Source organism: Hemitrygon akajei, chromosome 16 (genome assembly GCF_048418815.1).
Source record: "Hemitrygon akajei chromosome 16, sHemAka1.3, whole genome shotgun sequence".
NCBI lineage: Eukaryota > Metazoa > Chordata > Chondrichthyes > Myliobatiformes > Dasyatidae > Hemitrygon > Hemitrygon akajei.
Genome location: NC_133139.1, coordinates 57219617 through 57243768, shown reverse-complemented (window position 1 = coordinate 57243768; position 24152 = coordinate 57219617). Strand labels below are relative to the sequence as shown.

The following is a 24152-nucleotide window of genomic DNA, read 5'->3' as shown; positions in this document are numbered from 1 at the left end:
GCTATTTAAATGCCGGCCCAGATCGGAGGCGAGAGCTGATTTCACTCGTTCTCTGCAAACTTCACTCCTCTCTCCAGGGTGCTGGAGCCTTTCGCTGTTTCATTGTTGGGTCAATTTAAATGCTGGCCCAGACAGATGCTGGCCCAGACAGGGTGTCGGTCAGGACAACAGCCAATTTCGCTAGTTCTCCGTAATGGTCATCTCCATGGCACTGAGGTTATGAAGTCTGCCCTGGTTGCTGTGCTTCATTCCTGCTAATATGATGAACTGATAAGCGAGGCTTTGGGCCTACTCCAGAGTGCTCTGGGGTTCGGATCTGAGGATTCAATGTTCGTTTGGAATGCTGTTGTTCACTTCAATTGTTTGCATGATTTGTCTCTTTTTTCTCTCTTTTGTGCATCAAGCATTGGTCTTAGATTTTTGTTTTTATTCTTTTTTTTCTTTAAATGTACTCTTTTGGGTTTCTTGCTTTGTGGCTACCCATGAGCAAGCACAACTCAATGTTATATAATTTGTATATTCTTTGATAATAAATGAATTTTGAACCTTAATATAGATTGGAAATTTTGTTCAGTTATGAACTGTGCAAATTACTGTTGTGCATTTGACCTCTTAAGGTGTCCAATCAAAGTCAATATCCCAAAACTTCATTCATATCCAGAGTATAATTCTAGTCTTCTTCGATTGTCCATCGCAATCCAATGACGACGTCCACTCCTTTAACAGTGAGATATTTGATGACTATACAGTCCTATCCTGGACCCACAAGTTCTATTGCAGGTGGGACATGTATATGTGGTAGTGGCTGCATTTCTCCTGGCTCTCTTCTGCTGTCTTCTGGTTGTTCTTTCCATCTCCAGAATACGAACCCCGTCCCTACACAGCTAAGTGTTACGGTCAGCAGCAACATCCTCCAGGTCCTCGGGTCTGATCTTGCTCTTCCTTAAAGCATTCTTCATCTGATCCTTTTTGCGCTTCTTCGGCTATGATGTAGCTGGCTGTATAACACTCTGCGGGGTAGCCGACATGGGGACATCCTTATCACTTGCCCCAGTCACTGCAGCTGACGCTGGGTGATCATGGCCTCAATACTTCTGCAGTTGGTCTTTACAAGTATTTCAGAGTGAGGCACCCCCTCACACCAAGTAATTCCCAGGATGCACTGAAGGCAGCTTATGTGGAAGCGCTCCAAGGACTTGATGTGATGGCTGTAGGTTACCCAAGCTTCACAGCCATAAAGGATGGTGGTGACACAGACCGTTTGGTATACGGCGACCTTTGTGGAGGGACGAAGGCTCCTGTTCTGAAAGACTCTACGCCGAAGTCTCCCAAAGGCGGCTGATGCCTGTTTAATGCGGCTCTGGATGTCATTGTCAATGCTGCCATCCTCAGAGAGAATGTTCCCCAGATATTTGAAAGATGGCACTATTGACGGCTTTTCATCACCAACAGTGAAGGCAGGTAGGGTGGCTGGGATATCAGTACTCCATTGGCAAACCACTTCTGTCTTGGTGGTATTGACAGTCAGCCCCATCCTGCTGTACGCTCTCACCGCCACAGCAAGGACAGTCTGAAGATCCTCCAGAGTATGGGCCACAAGAGCACAGTCATCTGCATACTGCAGCTCCAGGACCCGTTCTCTACAGAGTTTGGTGGGTGCATGGAGCCTCCTGATGTTAAAGATGTTGCCATCTAATCTGACGTTCACTGCCACACTGCTGCTATCCTCAATCTTGTTGTGGAGAAGCTTGGTAACACACAAGAGGAAGATGTTAAAGAGCACTGGAGCTAGCACACCCGCCTCACCCCTGTGCGTACAAGGAAGGGCTCGGACTCTTGTCCTCCTATGGTCACCCGAGCAGTCATCCCATCATGGAACTGACGGAGGATGTTAACAAATTTATTGGGACAGCCCAATAAATTGGGCTAAGGAGAACATCCCATAAGAGCTCTTTTGCATAGTTTCAAATGCTTTGGAGAGGTTGAAAAAGGCCATAAACAGGTCTTGATGTTGCTCCCGGCACTTTTCCTGAAGCTGCCGGGCTGTGAAGATCATGTCGATCGTGCTCCTGTTCTTCCTAAATCCGCACTGTGATTCAGGCAGCATTGACTCGGTGATGTTGCTGATGTGCCTCTGAAGCATTACCTTAGCCAGGACCTTTCCAGCAACAGAAAGGAGTGATATGCCCCTATTATTGCCGCTGATGGCCTTGTCACCCTTGTTCTTATAAATGACAATGATGTTTGCATTTCTCCATTGCTGTGGGATGTTCTTGTCAGTCCAGGTGTTGGTGATGTACTGGTAGAGGGTGTGCTTACACATGTACCCTCCATTCATCAGTAACTCAGCAGGGATATTGTCAGTGCCAGGGGACTTATTGTTCTTAAGGGAATGGACAGCTGATAGAACCTCCTGGAAGGTTGGTGGTAGACTGAGGTCATGGATAGGAAGAAGTTCAGGCAGTTCGTCTAGGATGGTGGGATCTGCGTCAGAATCCTGATATTAATCAGGGTGTTAAAATGCTCAGCCCACCTCAGCAGAATGGTATTCTGATTCTTCAGAAGTGTTTGACCATCTGCTGTTTTCAGGGGAGTAACGCATTGATTTATTGGACCATAGATGGTTTTGACAGTATAGTAAAAATTATGCACGTCATTATTATTGGCAAAGGACTGGATTTTATGGGGCTTTTCAGTCCACCACTCATTTTGTATGGCCGGATTGCCTTTTGCACTTTCCTCCGAGCTGCCTGCCCATGCTGCCTGATGCTGATGGATGAAGGGTTATCTAAAGTTGCCCAGTGTGCTTTGTGCATGTCCTTAAGCAAGTTGTGGATGGTATCTGAGTTATCGTCAAACCAGTCTTGATGGTTTCTGCTCTTATGGCCGATGGATTGGGCTGCTGCCTCATAGAGCGCAGAGCTGATATAGGTCCACTGTTGTTCCATGGCTTTTTCCTGAACTCAGACAAGGTTCCAGCTCCCTTAGTTTCTCAGCTAGGATGCGTTGAAACTCACCTTTTGCTTCTGTGTTTCTCAGGCGGTTGCAATTTAGTCGCTTTTTATTGGGTTTTTGCAGCCGCAAGGGGGGACGAACTTTCATATGGAGCTTGGCCACAATCATACGATGGTCAGTCCAGCACTCTGCACCTCTTATGGCATGGGTGATGAGAACATCCTTGATGTCACTACATCTCACAATGATGAAGTTGATCATGTGCCAATGTTTAGAGCGAGGGTGCATCCACGAGGTCTTATATTTTGCCTTCTGCTGGAAGATGGTGTTGGTTATGGTAAGGTTATGCTCAGAGCAAAGTGTAAGTAGCCTCATGTCATTTGCATTGACCTTGCCAATACCATGCCTACCTAGCACTCCATTCCATATCTTGTTGTTCTGTCTCACCCTCACGTTGAAGTCCCCAAGCAAAAGGATCTTATCATTCTTAGGGATCCGGCAAAGAACTTCATCCAATGTCTGATAAAAGCATTCCTTGGCCTCATTCTCATGTCCACCTGGGGGGAAACCTTTCTAGAAGGTGTAACCCATCCCTTCCTCTGTTAACAAGTCTTCATCCAGTAGGCTGGTCTCACTCAGGGCAGCAATGTTGATGTTGTAGTGCCTCAGCTCAGCAGCGATCAAGGCTGTTCTCCGGTGAGGTTTGTCAAAGATGCCATACGAGTCCAGGAGAGTCTTTACATTCCACGTTGCCAGTTTTAAGTTGTATTGTTTCTTATTTCGACTGCATTAGTGGATCAGCCCGATAGGCGTGGTAACCTATCCAGGTGAGTGATTGAATGGGCAATTTTTAGGTCACCTTTTCTAGGCCCTTCCCCAATTGGGGTGAGCAGTGCGGTCCCTAAGTAGGGCTGCTCAGTCGCACAAGAGTCTGCCGAAAACAGTTGCCACTCTGTCCCAGCTGCTAGCGACCAAATACCCTGTGCCGCTGCCATGCAGGGTTCTGACTAGAAGCTTCCAGTCCATTTGAACCTGTTCCCATTGCCAGGCGTCCCATCACCATCAGACTTCAACCATATGTAAGGTCTAGGTATTATTCACCGTGTTCAGAGGTGGAGACGCACGCAAGGAAGATATTAAAGTGCCACAGGGGGTGCGCCATCCTCAGTAGCACTATCTTCACCATGAGGTAAATCCTGGTGGCAAGGGTGAACCCAGGACAACCAGTCCCACATCTTGGCTGCAGGAGGCTGCCGGGTCCTTGGTCCTTGGTTAAGGCCTGTCTATTGCGCGCCACCAGCACATTGCTTTTCTGTCAGTGTGTGCTCTCTTAGCCTTGTCTCAACAGACTTACCACAAGTCAGTGGGGCTATTTACCCATAGCTGGGACAGTGGTTGACGGGCACCAGGGCGTATCCACACAGTGGTGGGCTTGCACGCTGCATCTCTGGGGCCCACTGATGCTCTGAGATCCCCTGTAGTTTAGCCTGGGACCATAAGATACTCAGTTTCTGCATGTAGCCCTGAGGAGGCACTGCAGAAGTCTTGGTGGTGGAGAGGCTCTGTGGTGGTTGTGATAATTCTAGTACCATCATACCAGTCAGCATCATGGGAACCTACTTAATCTCTTAACTGTGTGTTAGTTATTTACAAGAGCGGTCTAACTGGGCACAACCCTCCCCACCACCGAGGACATCTTCAAGAGGTGGTTTCCAGCATTAAGGACCCTTATCATCTGAGACTTCAGACTCCTCATTACTGCCATCGAGGAGGAGGGACTGGTGCCTGAAGACTCATACTTAATGACTTAGTTACAACATTTTTCCCCCGCCATCAGATTTCAGAATAGTCCATGAATTTGACTTCTTTTGCATTACTAATTTGTAATTCATACATTTTTATGTCTTTGCTGCTGCAGACAACAAATTTTACATCATATTTTGTGATAATAAACCTGATTCTGATTGTGAATATAGCCATTCTCTTTTTCTAACTTTGACAACTAAGTAGACATTGAGACCATAAGACATAAGAGCAGAATTTGGCTATTCAGCCCATCGGGTTTGCTCTGCCATCCTATCATGGCTGATCCCAGATCCCACTCAGCCCCATACATTTGCTTTCTTGCCATCATTTGATTTCATGACTGATCAAGAAGTGATCAACTTCTGCCTTAAATATACCCATGGACTTGGCCTCCACTGCAATTTGTGGCAGAGCATTCCACAGATCCTGGGTACCATCATAATCTTGGGCACTGTTTGTATAGAGTTTAAAGTCACATACTCATACAGTGCAGAAACAGGCCCTTCAGTCCATTGAGACAGCACTGACTATCAACTACCTTTATATCAATCCTACATTAATCCCATTTTATGCCCCCCACATACACATTACAGTGGCATGCAAAAGCTTGGGCACCCCTGGTCAAAATTTCTGTTACTGTGAATAGTTAAGTGAGTAGAAGGTGAACTGATCTCCAAAAGTCATAAAATTAAAGACGAAACATTCTTTTCTACACTTTACGCAAGATTAGTGTATTATTTTTGTTTTGTACAATTTTAGAGTGAAAAAAGAGGAAAGGAGCACCATGCAAAAGTGTAGGCACCTCAAGAGATTTGAGCTCTCAGATAACTTTTATCAAGGTCTCAGACCTTAATTAGCTTGTTAGGGCTGTGGCTTATTCACAGACATCATTAGGAAAGGCCAAGTGATGCAAATTTTAAAGCTTTATAAATACCCTGACTCCTCAAACCTTGTCCCAACGATCAGCAGCCATGGGCTCCTCTAAGCAGCTGCCTAGCACCCTGAAAATTAAAATAAATGGTACACACAAAGCAGGAGAAGGCTTTAAGAAGATAGCAAAGCGTTTTCAGGTAGCCGTTTCCTCAGTTCATAATGTAATTAAGAAATGGCAGTTAACAGGAATGGTGGAGGTCAAGTTGAGGTCTGGAAGACCAAGAAAACTTTCCAAGAGAACTGCTCATAGGATTGCTAGAAAGGCAAATCAAAACCCCCGTTTGACTGCAAAAGACCTTCAGGAAGATTTAGCAGACTCTGGAGTGGTGGTGCACTGTTCCACTGTGCAGTGACACCTGCACAAATATGAACTTCATGGAAGAGTCATCAGAAGAAAACCTTTCCTGTGTCCTCACCACAAAATTCAGCATCAGAAGTTTGCAAAGGAACATCTAAACAAGCCTGATGCATTTTGGAAACAAGTCCAGTGGACTGATGCAGTTTGATGCACCATCAATAACTCTTGGAGACGTGAGGCGAGATATAGGTTTTATTGGCTGGAAGAAAGAACAAGCAGCAAGTGACCATCACACAACATCCTGGAGACTGAGGAAGGGGCTGTGCCTCCAATCACCTTTATACCGGGGTCTGTGGGAGGAGCCACAGGAGCAGTCAGCGGGGGGGCGTGTCCAGACAGGTACATGTAGTTCACCACATTCACCCCCCCTTTGTTTTAAAAGAGAGTCCCCATGGGGCGAAGTTTCTTACAAGTATATTTACAGGTTAAGTCTATCAGGTGGTCGAATCTGTCGATGCGATCTACGTAGCACCAGCTGTGATTGCACAGGTGCCAGTGGTGATTGCACCGGAGACGGTGGTTGTGCTGGTTCCGGCCTAACTGGAGGTGTCAGCCCACTAGGCGTCAGTGATCCCTCATGCGTGTGCGAGGCGCCTGGTATATGCGTGTGCGAGCCGCCCGGTATGGGAGTGTCGTGAGGAGTCTGTGGAGGGCTTGGTGTGCACGGTGTCACCTCGGGTACAGGGTTCATAGTTACCATGGAGTGTTTGGGGTAGTGGTCTGCTGTTCCTGCAGGAGCCAGGTCGCGGACGGAGACCGTGTCCTCCCGCCCATCAGACCATGTAGGCATACTGGGGGTTCGCATAAAGTAGGTGAACTCTCTCGACCAGCGGGGAGTATTTATTGCTCCACGCATGTTTCTGGAGCAGCACTGGCCCTGGGGATGTCAGCCAAGCTGGTAGGGTGGTCCCAGTGGCAGACTTCCTGGGAAAAGAAAAGAGGCGCTCATGAGGGGTGGCATTGGTGGACCTACATAACAGAGAGCGGATAGAGTGTAGTGCCTCGGGGAGGACCTCCTGCCATCGAGAGACCGGCAACCCCTTTGACTTAAGGGCTAAAAGTGTGGCCTTCCACACTGTGGCATTCTCCCTCTCCACCTGTCCATTTCCCCGGGGATTATAGCTCGTGGTCCTACTAGTAGCAATGCCCCTAGCCAGCAGGTACTGGCGCAGCTAGTCACTCATAAAGGAGGACCCTCTATCACTGTGGATATAGCAGGGATATCCGAACAGAGTGAAGAGCTGGTGCAGGGCCTTTATGACGGACGTGGCAGTGGTGTCGGGGCAGGGGATGGCAAAGGGGAACCGCGAGTACTCGTCGATAATGTTGAGAAAGTAGACATTGCGGTCGGTGGAGGGAAGGGGGCCCTTAAAGTCAACACTCAGTCGCTCAAAGGGGCGGGTGGCCTTGATAAGTTGCGCCTTTTCAGGATGGTAGAAGTGCAGTTTGCACTCAGCGCAGACTTGGCAGCCCCTGGTCATTGTCCTGATTTCCTCAAGGGAGTACGGCAAGTTCCGGGCTTTCACGAAATGGTAAAATCGGGTGACCCCCGGGTGGCAAAGACCTGCATGGAGGGCGTATAGCTGGTCGAGCTGCGCGCTGGCACACGCTCCCTGGGACAGGGCATCAGGGGGCTCATTGAGCCTTCCAGGCCGGTACAGGATATCATAATTGTAGGTGGAGAGTTCTATTCTCCACCGCAAAATTTTATCATTTTTGATTTTGCCCCGCTGTTGGTTGTTGAACATGAATGCAGCTGAGCGTTGGTTGGTCAGCAAGGTGAACCTTTTGCCGGCAAGATAGTGCCTCCAGTGCCTAATAGCTTCCACTATGGCCTGGGCTTCTTTCTTCCACTCCGCGGAGTGCCGAATTTCAGGGCCTTGAAGGGTACGAGAGAAGAATGCTACTGGCTTGCCTGCCTGATTGAGGGTAGCAGCCAGCGCGAAGTCAGAGGCGTCACTCTCTACTTGGAAGGGAATGGTCTCGTCCACCGCATGCATCGTTGCTTTGGCAATGTCCCCTTTAATGCGGCTGAAGGCCGCGCGGGCCTCGGCAGAGAGGGAAAAAGAGCTGGACTTGATCAGGGGGTGGGACTTATCTGCGTAATGGGGGACCCATTGGGCGTTGTGCTGTCTTTATGGCAGTTATTTAGTTTATAATATTTTCGCTTAGTAATTCGTTTGTTAGCATTTTTTAGTTAAAGTTAGGATTGTTTAAGTAAATTCATTTGTCTGTAATATATCGTGGCTGCGATGACGTCACATCTGATTTCGCCGCGTCTTGTGGGAAAATACCGGTTTGGGATAAACGTAAGGGTGGGGGGCGCTCACATGTGGCACCACAGCGTGAGCAGTTTTCTCTCTGCGCACCAGAGACACAGTGAAAGCAATGCTGTAAGTCATGAGATAATCGATATGTTGAATTAAAATGTTAACGCTGATTCTGTTAAAAGTAACAACGGTCAATAAGGTTTATGTTTTCGTTAGTTAAAGAGTCAAGATAGTTTGTGTTGAAGTGTATTTAAAGCAGTCAATGGAGCAGGTAGATTCTGACTGTATGCTGCACTTTAATGTAATGTAGTTATTGTAGTTTTACCTTTGCAAGTATTCACAATGTAAATGTGATATTTAGAAGGAAACAAACACTGTACCAATCTTGGATTGTTTTATCAACAGTTTTCACCATGTGAAGAGTGAACAGTAAATGGTTAATCTTACTGCGACCTTGTTTTCATTGACTACGGTTTAACTCGACGTTTATTTCGGCGTTCCGTTACATCCGAGCGAGAACGTTACAGGCGTAATAGGAAGAGAAGCCCAGGCACCGTCTGAGGGCTCTGAGGGTGGTGGGAAGAGGGAGTTCTAACAGGGGGCACATACAGTCTGGATCAGGGCCAATGACCCCATTCTCCACGACATACCCAAGGATAGCGAGTCGGGTGGTTCTGAACACACACTTGTCCCTGTTATAAGTAAGGTTCAGGGCTTTGGCCACTTGGAAAAATCATTGGAGGTTGGTGTTGTGATCCGGCCAGTCGTGACCATAGATGGTGATGTTATCCAGATAGGGAAATGTGGCCTTCAGTTGGCACTGGTCCACCATCCGGTCCATTTCCCTCTGGAAGACAGAGACACCATTCGTGACTCCGAAGGGGACATGCAGGAAGTGATAGAGCCTGCCGCCTGCCTCGAAGGCGGTTTAGGGGCAGTCCTCTGGGCGGATGGGGAGCTGGTGGTAAGCAGATTTCAGATCTATGGTCGAGTACACCTTGTACTGAGCTATCTGGTTGACCATATCCGCGATGCGGGGTAGGGGGTACGTGTCAAGCTGCGTGAACCTATTGATGGTCTGGCTATAGTCCACGACCATCCTATTTTTATGCCCGGTCCGAACAACAACTACCTGGGCCCTCCAAGGACTTGTGCTTGGCTCAATGATCCCCTCCCTGAGCAGCCGCTGCACCTCTGACTGAATGAAGGCCCTATCCCCCGCACTGTACCTCCTGCTTTTAGTTGCCACAGGTTTACAGTCGGGGGTCAGGTTGGCGAACAGCGGTGGGGGAGGGATCTTGAGGGTGGAGAGGCTGCAAGTGGTGTCAGTAGCGCAGCTGTCGGCATGGTGCTGGGTGGGATGTGCGGGTCGGTGTGTGTGTGTGGTCAGTAGTGGGGTATATGATGAAGTCTCACAAAACTGAGGATTCCTGACAGTGAGTGGTGGGAGGGGCCCGTCATATGCCAAAGTCACACTTTCGAGGTGGCTCTGGAAGTCCAGCCCCAATAGCACAGGCGCGCACAGTTGAGGCATGACCAGTAGTGCAAAGTCCCAATATTCTGTGCCCTGCACCACCAATGTCGCTACACAACCCCCCCGGATGTCTGTGGAATGCGACCCAGAAGCCATGGTGACCCTCTGGCTTACCGGCCGTGTCACGAGTCCACAGCGTTGCACCGTGTCCGGGTGAATAAAACTCTCAGTGCTGCCCGTGTCAAACAGACAGCTAGTCCTGTGCCCCTCCACCAGGATGTCCATCATTGACATTGCAAGCTGGTGTGGGACGCTTTGGTCGAGGGTTACGGAGGCCAGAGTTGAATCGCCGTCTTGGTGCCCGGTAAGCACCCGTGGGTCATGGGTGGGGCGAGGTGGTACCGACAAAGATGGCCGCCCCCATGTCTCGCAAGAGGCAGGCAGGCAAAATGGCGGCGACCAAGATGGCCACCCCCATGTCTCGCACAAGGCGGGCAGGTAAGATGGAGGCCCCCATGCCTCACACGTGGCGCTGCCCGACCCTGTTCGTGGTTCAGACTTACAGACCTTGGTGAAATGGCCCTTCTTTCCGCAGCTGGAGCAGGTAGCTTCTCAGGCTGGGCAGCGTTTTCGGGGGTGCTTTTCGAGTCCGCAGAAGTAACACTGCGCGGACTTGCGACTGGCAGCAGCTGTGGTTGGTTTCAGGGAGCTCGTGGACTCGCAACTGGCAGCAGCATAGGTCGATTCGCTCGTGGGTGGCGGGGTCTGCAGCGTCCATGGGACCGGAGGGAGATCGCGCGGCTGGACAGCATCAGCGTTGTGCAGAGCAGCCTCCAGCGTGTCGGCCAGCTCGATCGCCGAGCATAAGGTAAGATCGGCGTTTTCCAGCAGCCGCTGGCGCACGTACACTGACCTGATCCCTGTAACGAAGGCGTCTCGTACCAGGAGCTCCGCATGCTGTTCCGCCGTCAATCCCTTGCAGTCACAGGCCCACACGAGTGTCTGTAGGGCTCAGAAAAACTCCCCGCTCAACTCGCCGGTCCGCTGCCGCCGCGTCACTAAGCGATGTCTTGCGTAGACGGTGTTCACCGGCCACAGGTTCTGTCTTTTGAGGGCGTCCAGTGCCCCTTGGTAGGTCGGCAGTTTCCTGATAAGGGAGAATACTTTCGGGCTGACCCTGGAAAGGAGGATTTTGTGCATTGTGGCATGCTCAGTCACAGGAATCACTTCCAAGTATGATTGGAAGCATGCAAGCCAGAGTTCAAAGGCAAGAGCTGCTTCTGGAGCTTGAGGGTCCAAGTCTAATTTTTCCGGACGTAAAATACTCTCCATGTTTTAAAACTTCCAGCCAATAAAATTGATGCACCATCAATAACTCTCGGAGACATGAGGCGAGATATAGGCTTTTATTGGCTGGAAGAAAGAACAAGCAGCAAGTGACCACCACACAACATCCTGGAGACTGAGGAAGGAGCAGTGTCTCCAATCGCCTTTATACCGGGGTCTGTGGGAGGAGCCACAGGAGCAGTCAGCGGGTGGGGGGGGGGGGGGGCGTGTCCAGACAGGTATATGTAGTTCACCACACAGTTAAAATAGAACTTTTTGGCCGCAACGAGCAAAGGTATGTTTGGAGTAAAAAGGGTGCAGAATTTCATGAAAAGAACACCTCTCCAACTGTTAAGCATGGGGATGGATCGATCATGCTTTGGGCTTGTGTTGCAGCCAGTGACATGGAGAAAATTTCACTGGTAGAAGGAAGAATGAATTCAATTAAATACCAGCAAATTCTGAAAGCAAACATCACACCGTCTGTAAAAAAAAACTGAAGATGAAAAGAGAATGGCTTCTCAACAAGTTAATGATCCTAAACACACCTCAAAATCCACAATGGACTACCTCAAGAGGTGCAAGCTGAAGGTTTTGCCATGGCTCTCACAATCTCCTGACCTAAACATCACCGAAAATCTGTGAATAGGCCTCAAAAGAGCAAGACGGCCCAAGAATCTAACAGAAGTAGAAGCCTTTTGCAAGGAAGAACTGAAAGACTCTTAGCTAGCTACAGAAAATGTTTACAAGCTGTGATACTTGCCAAAGAGGGTGTTACTAAGTATGCATGCATCCCACGCAGGAAGCCCAAACTTCTGCTTCAGGCCCTTTTCCTTTTTTGTTATTTTGAAACTGTAGAAGATGGAAATAAAAAAGTAATCTTGCTTAAATATTAAAGAAATGTGTCATCTTTAACTTTATGCCTTTTGGAAATCTGGTCATCTTTACAGAAACCGTCAACAGATTGTCAACTACTAACCCAGATCTCGGGAAAAGCAGGGCCCCATTCAGGAGGCTGATGACGCGCTGCAACCAAACCCGTCAGGAAGCTGCAGGGCTGACAAGCCTCCTTCACCTGAGGAAAACCATAATGGAGGCTCCAAAGCTGCTCTCACAGAAGAAATCTATCCTAATCGGAACATGGAGTGTGAGATCGCTTTGGGAGACAGGTAGGTGCGCACAGGCAGTGAAGGAAATGGACCGATACCACCTCACACTCCTGGGCATGTGCAAAGCAAGGTGGAATACTTTTGGTGAGACCAAACTGCAGACGGGAGAAACTCTGCTCTATTCTGGCAAGGAAAAAGAGGAAGACCCGCATGAGGCTGGTGTGGCCCTGATGTTGTCCAAAGAAGCAGCCAGAAGTTTGATAGAATGGGAACCAGTGTCTGACCGTATCGTCACAGCCAGGTTCGAGTCCAGATTCCAGAAGGTATCCATTATCCTGTGCTACGCCCCAACTAACAACGCAGAGGAAGAAGAAAAAGATCTCTTCTACACCCAGCTTCAAGCAGTAGTTGGAAAGGTATCTAAACAAGATATGTTGATCGTCATGGGAGATCTGAATGCCAAAGTAGGCAGCGATAACACTGGCAGGGAGAGAGAGATGGGCCAGAATGGTTTGGGGAATATGAATGAAAATGGAGAACTCCTTACCGACTTCTGTGCCTTCAATGAACTGACCATTGGAGGTACCCTCTTTCCCCACCGACGCTGCCACAAGATAACCTGGGTCTCGCCTGACCATCAAACAGAGAACCAGACTGATCACGTCATAGTCCGCCAGCGCTGGAGAAGTTCATTGCAAGATATGAGAGCCAAAAGAGGAGCAGATATTGGATCTGACCACCATTTGGTTGTTGCAAAGCTGAATGTGAAGCTATCAGCCAAGAAGAAGCAACAGAACACGCGAATAAAGTTTGATGTTAGAAAACAACAGACAGAAGAGAACAAGAAAGATTTCCACATTGCCTTGCAAAACTGCTTTGGGGCTCTTCAAGTAGAGGAACAAGATGAGAGAACAGCAGAACACGCCCGGATTACCTTCAAGCAGGCCACTGTAGGAGCCTGCGAAGAAGTACTGGGAAGACCACCAGTCAACAGTAAACCTTGGATCAGGGACAAGACATGGCAGAAGGTGGAGGAGAGGAAAAAGCTCAAACAGGAGTTGAATCAGGCCAGACCCCGGCAACAGAAACAAATCACCGCCAACAGGTACAGTGTGATGGCCAAGGAGGTGAAGAAACAGCTCAGAAAGGACTAGAGGTCCTTTCAATGAAATAGCAGAGCAAGCAGAAACAGCAGCCAGTAAAGGGGACCTCAAGGCACTCTACATGACAATTAAACTTTTGAGAGGGAAGAAAAGCAATTTCAACAGACCTGTTAGAGACAAGACAGGCCATCTGCTCACTTCGGTTGAAGATCAGCTGGCGAGATGGAAGGAACACTTCCAGGAAGTATTGAATAGACCACCACCACAGAACCCATCTGACCTGGAGCCTGGAGACACACTCAACATCAATATAGGTGAAATCACCAAGCAAGAAATTCGAAAAGCCCTGAAAAGCCTGAAGAACGGCAAGGCTGCTGGAGAAGACAACATTCCTGCAGAAGCATTGAAAGAAGGTGGAGAGGTTATGGTGGACCATTTGCATATACTGCTGAATTTGATATGGAGAACAGGAGAGATCCCATCAGATTGGAAGAAGGGCCTCCTTGTGAAGCTGCCAAAATCTGGAGATCTTTCACTGTGTGGCAAGTGGAGGGGGATCACCTTGTTGTCCATTCCTAGCAAAGTTCTCACCAGGGTCATCTTGGAGCGGATGAAAGACGCCATTGACCAGAGACTTAGAGATGAGCAGGCAGGGTTCAGGAAACAGAGATCATGCATTGACCAGATAGCTACACTTAGAGTCATTGTGGAGCAGACAATAGAATGGCAAACTCCACTATATGTGTGTTTTATTGATTTTGAGAAGGCATTTGACAGCCTGGACAGAAAGTCAATGTGGAGCATCTTACGACACTACGGTGAACCAGAAGAGATGGTGAATATCATCAAACAGCTTTATGATGGATTCTCATGCAGGGTCATCCACGATGGGAGACTGTCCGAAGAGTTCCTGGTCACTACTGGAGTCAGACAGGGATGCCTGCTGTTGCGTCTACTTTTTCTTGTGGTACTCGACTGGGCTACAAGAACAGCCTATGCTGGCTCAGAGAGAGGCATCCAGTGGACGTTAACAGGGAAATTGGAAGACCTGGCATTTGCAGATGATCTCGCTCTTCTCTCACACCGGCTTCAAGATATGCAGAAGAAAGTAGATTCCTTGGGTGAGACCTCACAGTGAGTAGGCCTTAAGATCAGTCAGGAGAAGACCAAAGTTCTACGCATTAATAACAAACAAGAGGAGCCATTACGGATTGAAGGACAAATAGTTGAAGATGTAGACAAATTCACCTACCTCGGAAGCAAAATCAGTAAATCAGGAGGTACAGATGAGGACATCAGAGCAAGGATCGGAAAAGCCCAACATGCCTTCACAACCCTGCGACCCGTTCGGAGATCTACGGCCATCTCTGTCAAAACCAAGCTCCGTATATTCAGCTCCAATGTGAAAGCCATCCTGCTACATGAATCCGAAACATGGAGAATCACTAACACCAGCTGCAACAAGATCCAGACCTTTCTCAACAAATGCCTCCGGCGGATCCTCCGCCTCAAGTGGTACGACAGAGTGTCAAACCTAGACCTATGGAAGAGAGCAAACCAAGAGCCCATTGTATTCCAGATAAGGAGGAGGAAGTGGAGATGGGTTGGCCACACCTTGAGGAAGAGCCAGTCGAATGTCACTCGACAATCACTCGAATGGAATCCACAAGGGAAGAGAAGAAGAGGTTGCCCAAAGCAAACCTGGAGACGTAGGCTTTTGGATGAGCTGAAAGCCGCCGGCCAAACTTGGGAGACTGCAAAAACATCTGCTAGAGATCGCAGGAAGTGGAGGACTTTCGTTGAGGCCCTATGCTCCATAAGGAGCAGAAAGGATTAAAGAAGACTCGCTTATATGCGTTACTCGCTTAGCTATTCACAGTAACAGAAATTTTGACTTTTGCATGCCACTGTAAAAGCCCCAAGATTCTACCTTCCACCTATACACCAGGGGTAAATTACATTGAAATGTAGACAAAAACTGGAGAATCCTAGGGGAAATCTATGTTGTCATGGGGAGAATGTGCAAACACCCCCAAGGTCAGGATTTTACCCAGGTGAATGGAGATATGAGGCCATCAAGTTTTAGCTGCTGATAATGTTTTATCCATAAAGATTCAGGGATGTTTACAAAAGAATTTGCTTTTCCTATCGATGACATGTACATTCAATGGTAATTGTACAAATCTCTAATGACAAAAGAGAAGCACTTAGTGGCTTTATTACTGTCTGCTTTACAAGGACACAGAGAGGGGAGCCAACAGTGAGGAGAGATGGTCTTAAAGTGCATGTGAAAAAATAAATATGTGGTTCAGGGAGTAAATAAATGCCACATTTTGGGAGTACCACATGTTGAAGATAGGATTAACACTAAAGGACAAGACCAATATAGTGATTGGGAACAACAAATGAGGAAAAGTGCAGTGCTCAGGGTAGTGAGTAGACAGTCAGGGTCAGCTCAAAGTCTAGCTAGTGACTGGGATTCAATTCCCACCACTGTCTGTAAGATGTTTGTACATTCTCTCCATGGCCGTTTTGCCCCAACACTTTACAGACTGTATTGCTGTTGATGCAAATATTTGAATGCACATGTGACATAAGACTAGTCTTTTATCTTGTTATGCTAGCAAACAAGTTATGTGTCATGTTTGCCTTTGTTAGTTAGTGTGATAAAGAGTTAGTTTTCTAATGGCATAGAAGGCCATTTGACCCATTGAGTATATGTTACCTCTCAGAGTAGTTGTATCAATCCCATCCTCTCTCTTATCCCTGTGACTTTCTTTCTTACATGTCCATTACTCCGATTCTTCCAGCACCATCTACAACTGGGTAAATTACGAGGGGTGATTGATAAGTTCATGGCCTAAGGTAGAAGAAGTCAATTTTAGAAAACCTAGCACATTTATTTTTCCTACATTTACACACTTAGTCCAGCGGTCATGGAGCACACGGATCCCTTCTTTGTAGACGTCGCTGTCTTAGACTTCCAGAAGTGGTCCACAGCATGGGGTGATTGATAAGTTAATGGCCTAAGGTAGAAGGAGATGAGTTATTAACTTCAAACTTTCTGCATTTTCATTCAGAGTTGAAGTGCACGTGCATGTAACTGTAGCTGTATAACGGTTCTCCTTCTACCTTAGGCCATGAACTTATCAATCACCCCTGCTGTGGACCTCCTGGAGGTCCAAGACGCTCTTGTTACATGCATGTGCAGTTCAGCTCTTCGAGTGATAATGCAAAACACACAAAATGCTGCCTTGCCTGCTGCATTCCAACAGCATTTTGTGTGTATTGCTTGAATTTCCAGCATCTGCAGATTTCCTTGTGTTTGAGTGATTATGCAGAAAGTTTACGTTAATAACTCATCTCATTCTATCATAGGCCACAAACTTTTCAATCTCCCCTGCTGTGGACCACTTTTACAAAGAAGGGATCCATATGCTCCACTACTGCTGGACTAAGTGTGTACATGTAGGAGGGGACTATGTTGAAAAATAAATGTGCTAGGTTTTCTGAACTTGATTCCTTCTACCTTAGGCCATGAACTTATCAATCACTCCTCGTACACTGGCAAATTCACCTGGAAATCAGCACATCATTGGGAATGCAGTAGGAAAGTGAAAAATGTGGAAATTGCACCCAGGACCTCAGGGCAGCATGTATTCTGGAATAATGAGGCAGTGAGTTATCTGCACTACCCACCGCAACAACTGTGTCTCAGAATGATTAACTAATGCAGCTAAGCAACCACACCAGCACTGACCCCTCTCCCTGCATTATTGATATGACAACCAAAATCTAGGACCGTGAAAACAGGACAGAACTTGACCAAATGATTGTTGGAAACTAGCCTTTGTAGGCTCATTTGCCCATTGACCTGGATGGAAAGAAATATGGGGAATTATCTGTTGTGGGTGAATGTTTCAGAGAGCTCTATGGTCAAAGTCAATTCTACAATGGAGCTTTGGTTAAAGTTTGGCAGAAGCTTGTTCTATTTGATGGCACATGTCGTTGTTTCTGTCGGATTCAGAGACCAGCTCAGCCTGCGGTTCCTGTTGTAGACAGTAAGTGGTGTTTTTCTATAAGAAATACTGAGAAACCAGCAAGTTCAGAGTGAGAGGGAACAACATGCCACACAGTCATGGCATGTTGATCATTACAGTTCCAACAATTCTTTGTCTCTTCTTCCTCCTCTCTTTCCCTTGTGAAGGTACTAACATGCTGGGATGAGACTGCACTCACAGAAATAGAGCTTTAGGTTACTCATTCATGAGATGTGAGTGTCATTGGATACATCAGACCAATGGAATGCCTTGTGTAGAATGTTGTCAGCCTTCTCCAAAGCTGGAGCTGGACTGGTCCATAACAATGTTGATCTGTACCCATGGATCATGTTTGTGTGAGTCATGAGTGAACCACTGCCTGAGAAGACCCACCATCTTGTATGTAAGTCCTTGTGAGGCTCCCACTTAATGAGAGCTCACAGCTGAGAAGTCCTTCCCATTGACTACTCCATGATCCCAGATAACGGACAGGCATTTCATCTGATAGAGTCTTTCCTAGCACTGAGATAGTGACAGGGAGGCCATTAAACCAATTGGAGTGATCCAATTGTTTCAGGTTTGTGCTCACCTGACTGAGATAGAGTGGATATTGGATTTTGGATATCTAGTAATTTGATGTTATTTGTGTGGATGTATGGATTCATTGATCTATCTGTCAGCTCACAGTTGTCATAGGTATTTGTACTAGCTCTCTTCAGCTTGCCTGGGTTTCTTGGGGCTGTAGAGCCTTCACAGGAAATCCCTGCAGTCATTATTCTTGTCAGTTTAAGATCACCAGAACCCATATCACTTACTGATGTGTAGTTTGTATCTGCAAACCTTATGTGAGATTATTGCCCAAAAGTTTAGTTTTTGGTAGCTAGTTGTCTCAGTAAGCTGTAAGTCACCACATGTAATCTATGTCGGTAGCTACTCTGAAGTGCCCTTCTGAATATCAGTGGATGTACTGAAATGGAGCATAACGCCTGTAAAATATTTACCACAGAACCTTCTGATATAGAAGCAGCCCCATTCTGAAAAAGCTGTTCAATTAACTCCTTCCCTTTTCTTTCTCTTCAGCTCTTGTTTTTTCCTTGTATTAATATCCTTCTGGAATCCATTTCCACCATTTTTTCAACATAGAATATAGAACGTAGAATGTAGAACATAGTACAACACAGTACAGCCCTTCATCCCATAACGCTGCGCTACATAATCCTACTCCACAATCAATTTAACCCTTCCCTCCTACACAAACTATTTTCGTACATGCTTATGCTTATCTATGAGTCTATTAAATGTCCCCTTTGTATCAGCAATGAATTTCAGTTATTGAATTCCAGATCTTAACAAGTTGCTGTATTCAACCAAAGGAAGTCTCTGCCACTGCACCCAAGTTCTGTTGTCAACTATCCTGAACTTGTGTAGCCCAGTTATTGACCCTCTACCACTGGAAACTTTCTCCCTATCTAGAATATCAAAATGTATGTGCTGTCTGAGCAATAACTCAGCTGGTCCAATTTACAAACAAGTTGCTGTTTCTTTAAATGCTTATCTATCTGAAAGAAATTCAATATATTTTCAAATCAGAGCAGTTGTTAATGTGTGAAATAGTGAATCAACTTTGATGTGGTAATTACCATATATATATTAACACAGAAAAGAAGCAAATAAAGAATTAAGACGCTCAGTGGAACTTGCCTTATTAAAGTAAAGGTTGAAAATAGGAAAAAATTCTATTCTTCAAAATTGGCAGTAGATTATAGTAAATCTTACTGGTAGTCAAATAAATATCAGTTAAGTGTACTTACCCAGAAAGAACCACCCGTATGCCATGTTGTGCGCAGTATGTTCAGAGTAATCTGCTGTAAAACTGCACTGAATGTGAATGAATCTCACCACATCCTCTTGCTATAACTATGACAAAACCAGGAAGCTACTTGTAACAAGGACAGAGCCTGAAGATATTTTTAAAATCATCCTTTGAATCATGGCTTGTGGTCAAGTAATGAATAATCAATATGATATCATTCTGGATACTCTCTGCCAACATTAAGGATTAATGATCAGTTTGTAGAAGGGGATGAAGAGTCTACAGTTGGTCCAGCTGTGTATATACTGCAGTGCCCAGAGCACTGGCTCTAAACGACTGACTTGTCTGATAAAACTAACAAGTGATGTTTTCATGTGTAATTGAGTTTGTGTTTTTGATGACATCGTGATTGGATTATGAGAATTTTAAACAATTTTGCATTCAGCTGCTGACTAATGGATCTCATCTTTCAGCTCTGGAGGGAAACTGAACTTGTTAGTTACCCAAGTACAGGACATCCACTATTACAGAGAACCTTCAACGAAACCCTCTCCTCAAAGACTGACAGGCAGGGTACGACGGTGTACTTGCATTCAGTATAGTTTCTATCCTCAAACACTGTTGACCCTTTTCATGAGTTAGGTTAAAGTAATCCCTCGCAAAGGATTTATAAACACCTACTCAGGCGAAGCAAATTGTTTAATAACTGATGGGACATGAGCAAGATGTTTGACATTAAAATTGCAATATAAACCAGCACAGGAGATTCTGCACATGCTGGAAATCCAGAGCAATACACACAAAATACTAGTGGAACTCAACAGGTTGGGCAGCATCTATGGAAATGAATAACCAGTTGACATATTGAGCTAAAATATCTACTGTTTATTGATTTCCATAGCTTGACCTGCTGAGTTCTTCCAGTATTTATGCAAATCAATGATTGACAGAGATATTTTCTGTGGAAAAAATCTTCCCCGTATTCTGGTTAACCTTGTGCACAGTTCAAGATGAGCTGGGTACTCCCAGTACACTACTGAGGGAGTACTGTACTGTCTTGAACAAGGTTCCCATTGATCAGAAATGGAAATAGAAACATAGAAAAACTACAGCACAATCCAGGCCCTTCGGCCCACAAAGCTGTGCTGAACATGTCCTTAGCAGAGAAATTACCTAGGGTTACCCATATTTTTTTGAGCACCATACCTGTCCAGGAGTCTCTTAAAAGACCCTATGGTATCTGCCTCCACCACCGTTGCCGGCAGCCCTTTCCATGCATTCACCACTCTGCATAAAAAAACTTACCCCTGGCATCTCCTTTGTACCTACTTCCAAGCACCTTGAAACTGTGCCCTCTCCTGCTAGCCATTTTAGCCCTGGGAAAAAGCCTCTGACTATCCACACGATCAATGCCTCTCATCCTCCGTCGCCCCAAGGGAAAAAGGCTGAGTTCTCTCAACCTATTCTCAAAGCATGCTCCCCAATTCAGGCTACATCGTTGTAAATCTTCTTTGCACCCTTTCTATGGTTTCCACATCTTTCCTATAGTGAGGGGATCAGAATTGAGCACAGTAGTCCAAGTGGAGTCTGACCAGGGTCCTATTTAGCTGCAACATTACCTCTCGACTCCTAAACTCAATCCCACGATTGATGAAGGCCAATGCACCATATGCCTTCTTAACCATAGAGTCAACTGGCTCAGCAGCTTTGTTCTATGGACTCGGATGCCAAGATCCCTCTGATCCTCCACACTGCCAAGAGTCTTACCATTATTACTATATTCTGCCATCATATTTGACCTACAAAAATGAACCACTTCACACTTATCTGGGTTAAACTCCATCTGCCACTTCTCAGCCCATTTTTGCATCTTAGCAATGTCCTGCTGTAACCTCTGACAGCCCTCCACAGCATCCACAACACCTCCAACCTTCATGTCATCAGCAAATTTACTAACCCACCCCTCCACTTCCTCATCCAGGTCATTTATAAAAATCACAAGGAGAAGGGGTGCCAGAAGTGGAGTGACTGTCTACACAATGTGACTTCTAGAGCAGATCAGAGGCTGGGAATCCTGTGATGTGTAACTCACCTCCTATACCCCCAAATATATCTACAAGGCTACAAGTCTTCCCACGACTACAAGGCTTGTGTCAGAGTAGGAAAGAATGGTCTCTACTTGCCTGGGTGAGTGCAGCTTCAATAACACAAGGAGCTTGATTGACACCACACAGGACACAACTGATCACTCGACAGGCTCCCCATCCACAACTGTTCACTCACTCCATCACTAATGCAGAGTAGCAGCAGTCTATCTCATCTACAGGATGCACTGCAGCAACTCACCAAGACCCCTAATCAGGGACAATATCACAGCTGCATTCAGGGGAGACTTAATGGAGGGGTCAGTCACTGAGTCCATTTGCATAGAACTCAGGAACAGAAAGGGTGCATTGATGGGATTGACCTACAGTCCCCCTAATAGCCACTGGGACATTGAGGAACAGATTAAGGAAATGTGTAAAAATAATAAGGGATTGTCATGGGGGATTTCAGTTTCTCTAATATAAACTTGAACTTTCTTAGTGTAAGGGGTTTAGATGATGCAGAATTTATTAAGTATATCCAGGAAGCTTCTTAAATTAATATGTGGACAGTCCAACGAAAGAAGGGGCCATGCTGGACCTGGTAATGAGCCTGGCCAGGTGACTGACCTTTCAGTGGCAGGGCAGTTGAGGAACAGTGACCACAACTTCTTATCTTTCAGAATAGGTATAGATAAGGATTGGTATGGTCCTTGTGGGAGAGTTTTAAATTAGAGTAGGCCAAATTATGAGGACATTAGGCAGAAACTAGGAAGCATCAATTTCTCGGTTAAGTCCACATCAGACATGTAGAAGGTGTTTAAAGGACAATTACACAGAGTACAAAAAGGTATGTTCCTGTTAGAAGGAATGGCAGGGACAGAAAGATAAGAGAATCTTAGATGTCCAGAGAGGTGGTGAATTTAGTCAAAACGAAAACGTAAAAGCATGTGAAGCTTTGGAAATCAGGATCGAACAAAGCACATGAGGAGTATAAAGAAGCAAGAAAAGAACTAAAGAAGGGAATTCGGAAAGCCAGGAGGGACCATGAACAGTCCTTGGCAAATAGGATTAAGGTGAATCCTAAGACATTCTATACATGCATCAAGAGCAAGAGGATAACTAGGGAGAGGGTGGGACTACCCAAGGATAAAGGAGGGGAAATTTGCTTGGATGCAAAGAATGTGAGTGAGATACTTAGTGAGTACTTTGTTTCAGTATTTACCAAAGAAAAGGATATGAAGGACCAAGAGATCAGTGTTGAGTATATAAATACATTAGAATGTTTTGGTGGTCAAGCCGGAGGAAGTGTTAAGCCTCCTAAATGAGTATTAGGGTACATAAGTACCTCGGGCCTGATGGGATTTACCCCAGGTTATTGAAGGAGGCAAGAGACGAGATTACTGGGCCCTTGACCAGTATCTTTGTGTCCTCTTTAGCCACAGGCAAGGTCCTGGAGGACTGGTGAGTGCCTAACATTGAACCTCTATTTAAGAAGGGAGCAAGGAGGAATCCTGGTATTTAAAGACCAGCATAAATAGGGAAATTGCTGGAAAAAAATTCTTTGGGATGAGATATATGAGCATTTGGAAATGCATGGCCTAATTAGGGAGAACCAATATTGCGTTGTGGAAGGCAGGTTGTGTCTTACCAACTTGATTGGGATTTTTGACAACATGATAAGAGAGATTGATGAGGGTAGGGCAGTGGATGTTGCCTACATGGATTTTAGTGAAGTGTTTGACAAAGTCCTTCATGGGAGGCTAATCCAGAAGATTAAGATGCATGGGGTCTGGGGTGAATTGATTGTTTGAATTCAGAACTGGATTGTGGATAGAAGTCAGAGGGTGGTGGTTGAAGGGACTTACTTAAACTGGAGGTCTGTAATTTGTGGTGTTCCACAGGGATCTATGCTGGGATCTCTGCTGTTTGTGATGTACATAAATGACCTGGATGAAAATGTAGATGGATGGGTTAATATGATTGCAGATGATACCATGATTGCTGGAGTGGTGTGTAGTGTAGAAAACTGGCAAAGCACAATATAAGTAATTTGCAGATATGAACTGAGAAATGGCAGATTGAGTTTAACCCAGATAAATGTGAGGTGTTGCAATTTGGTAGGGCAAATGCAAGGTGACAGTACACTGTTAGCTACAAGAAGTTAGCAACAGTGTTGCTGAGCAGAAAGGTCATTAAAACCTTAAGACTAAAATACATGACCAATCAAGAATCTATCATCCCCTGCCTTAAGTATACATATAGACCTGGTCTCCACAGCTGCCTGTGGCAAAGAATTCCACATATTCACCACCATAGAACCATAGAACATTACAGCACAGAAACAGGCCTTTTGGCCCTTCTTGGCTGTGCCAAACTGTTTTTCTGCCTAGTCCCACTGACCTGCACCTGGACCATATCCCTCCATACACCTCTCATCCATGTACCTGTCCAAGTTTTTCTTAAATGTTAAAAGTGAGCTCGCATTTGCCACTTCATCTGGCAGCTCATTCAACACTCCCACCACTCTCTGTGTGAAGAAGCCCCTCCTAATGTTCCCTTTAATCTTTTCCCCCTTCACCCTTAACCCATGTCCTCTGGTTTTTTTCCTCCCCTAGCCTCAGTGGAAAAAGCCTGCTTGCATTCACTCTATCTATACCCATCATTAGCCCCCTGACTAAAGAAATTCCTCCTCTTCTTCATTCCAAAGGGCACCCCTCTATACTAAGGCTGTGTCTTCTGGTCTTAGGCTCTCCCACCACAGGAAACAATCTCTCCATATTTACTCTATCAAGACCTATCACCATTTGATAGGTTCCGATGATGTCACCCCTCATAGTTCTGAATTCTAGTGAATACAGGCCCAGAGCTATCTAACACT

The 24152-nt window shown here is 46.1% G+C and overlaps 1 protein-coding gene across 1 annotated transcript in view; it reads right to left on the bottom strand.

The window, feature by feature from the left end:
* LOC140740070 (adhesion G protein-coupled receptor E3-like) overlaps positions 1–19242 on the bottom strand; it is a 161218-nt gene extending 141976 nt beyond the window's left edge. The window contains exon 1 of the mRNA XM_073068936.1: positions 19186–19242. Within this exon, the coding sequence (XP_072925037.1) occupies positions 19186–19210 (25 nt within the window). The 5' untranslated portion in view covers positions 19211–19242. The remainder of the gene's footprint in view (positions 1–19185) is intronic.
* Between the last annotated feature and the right edge of the window lie 4910 nt (positions 19243–24152).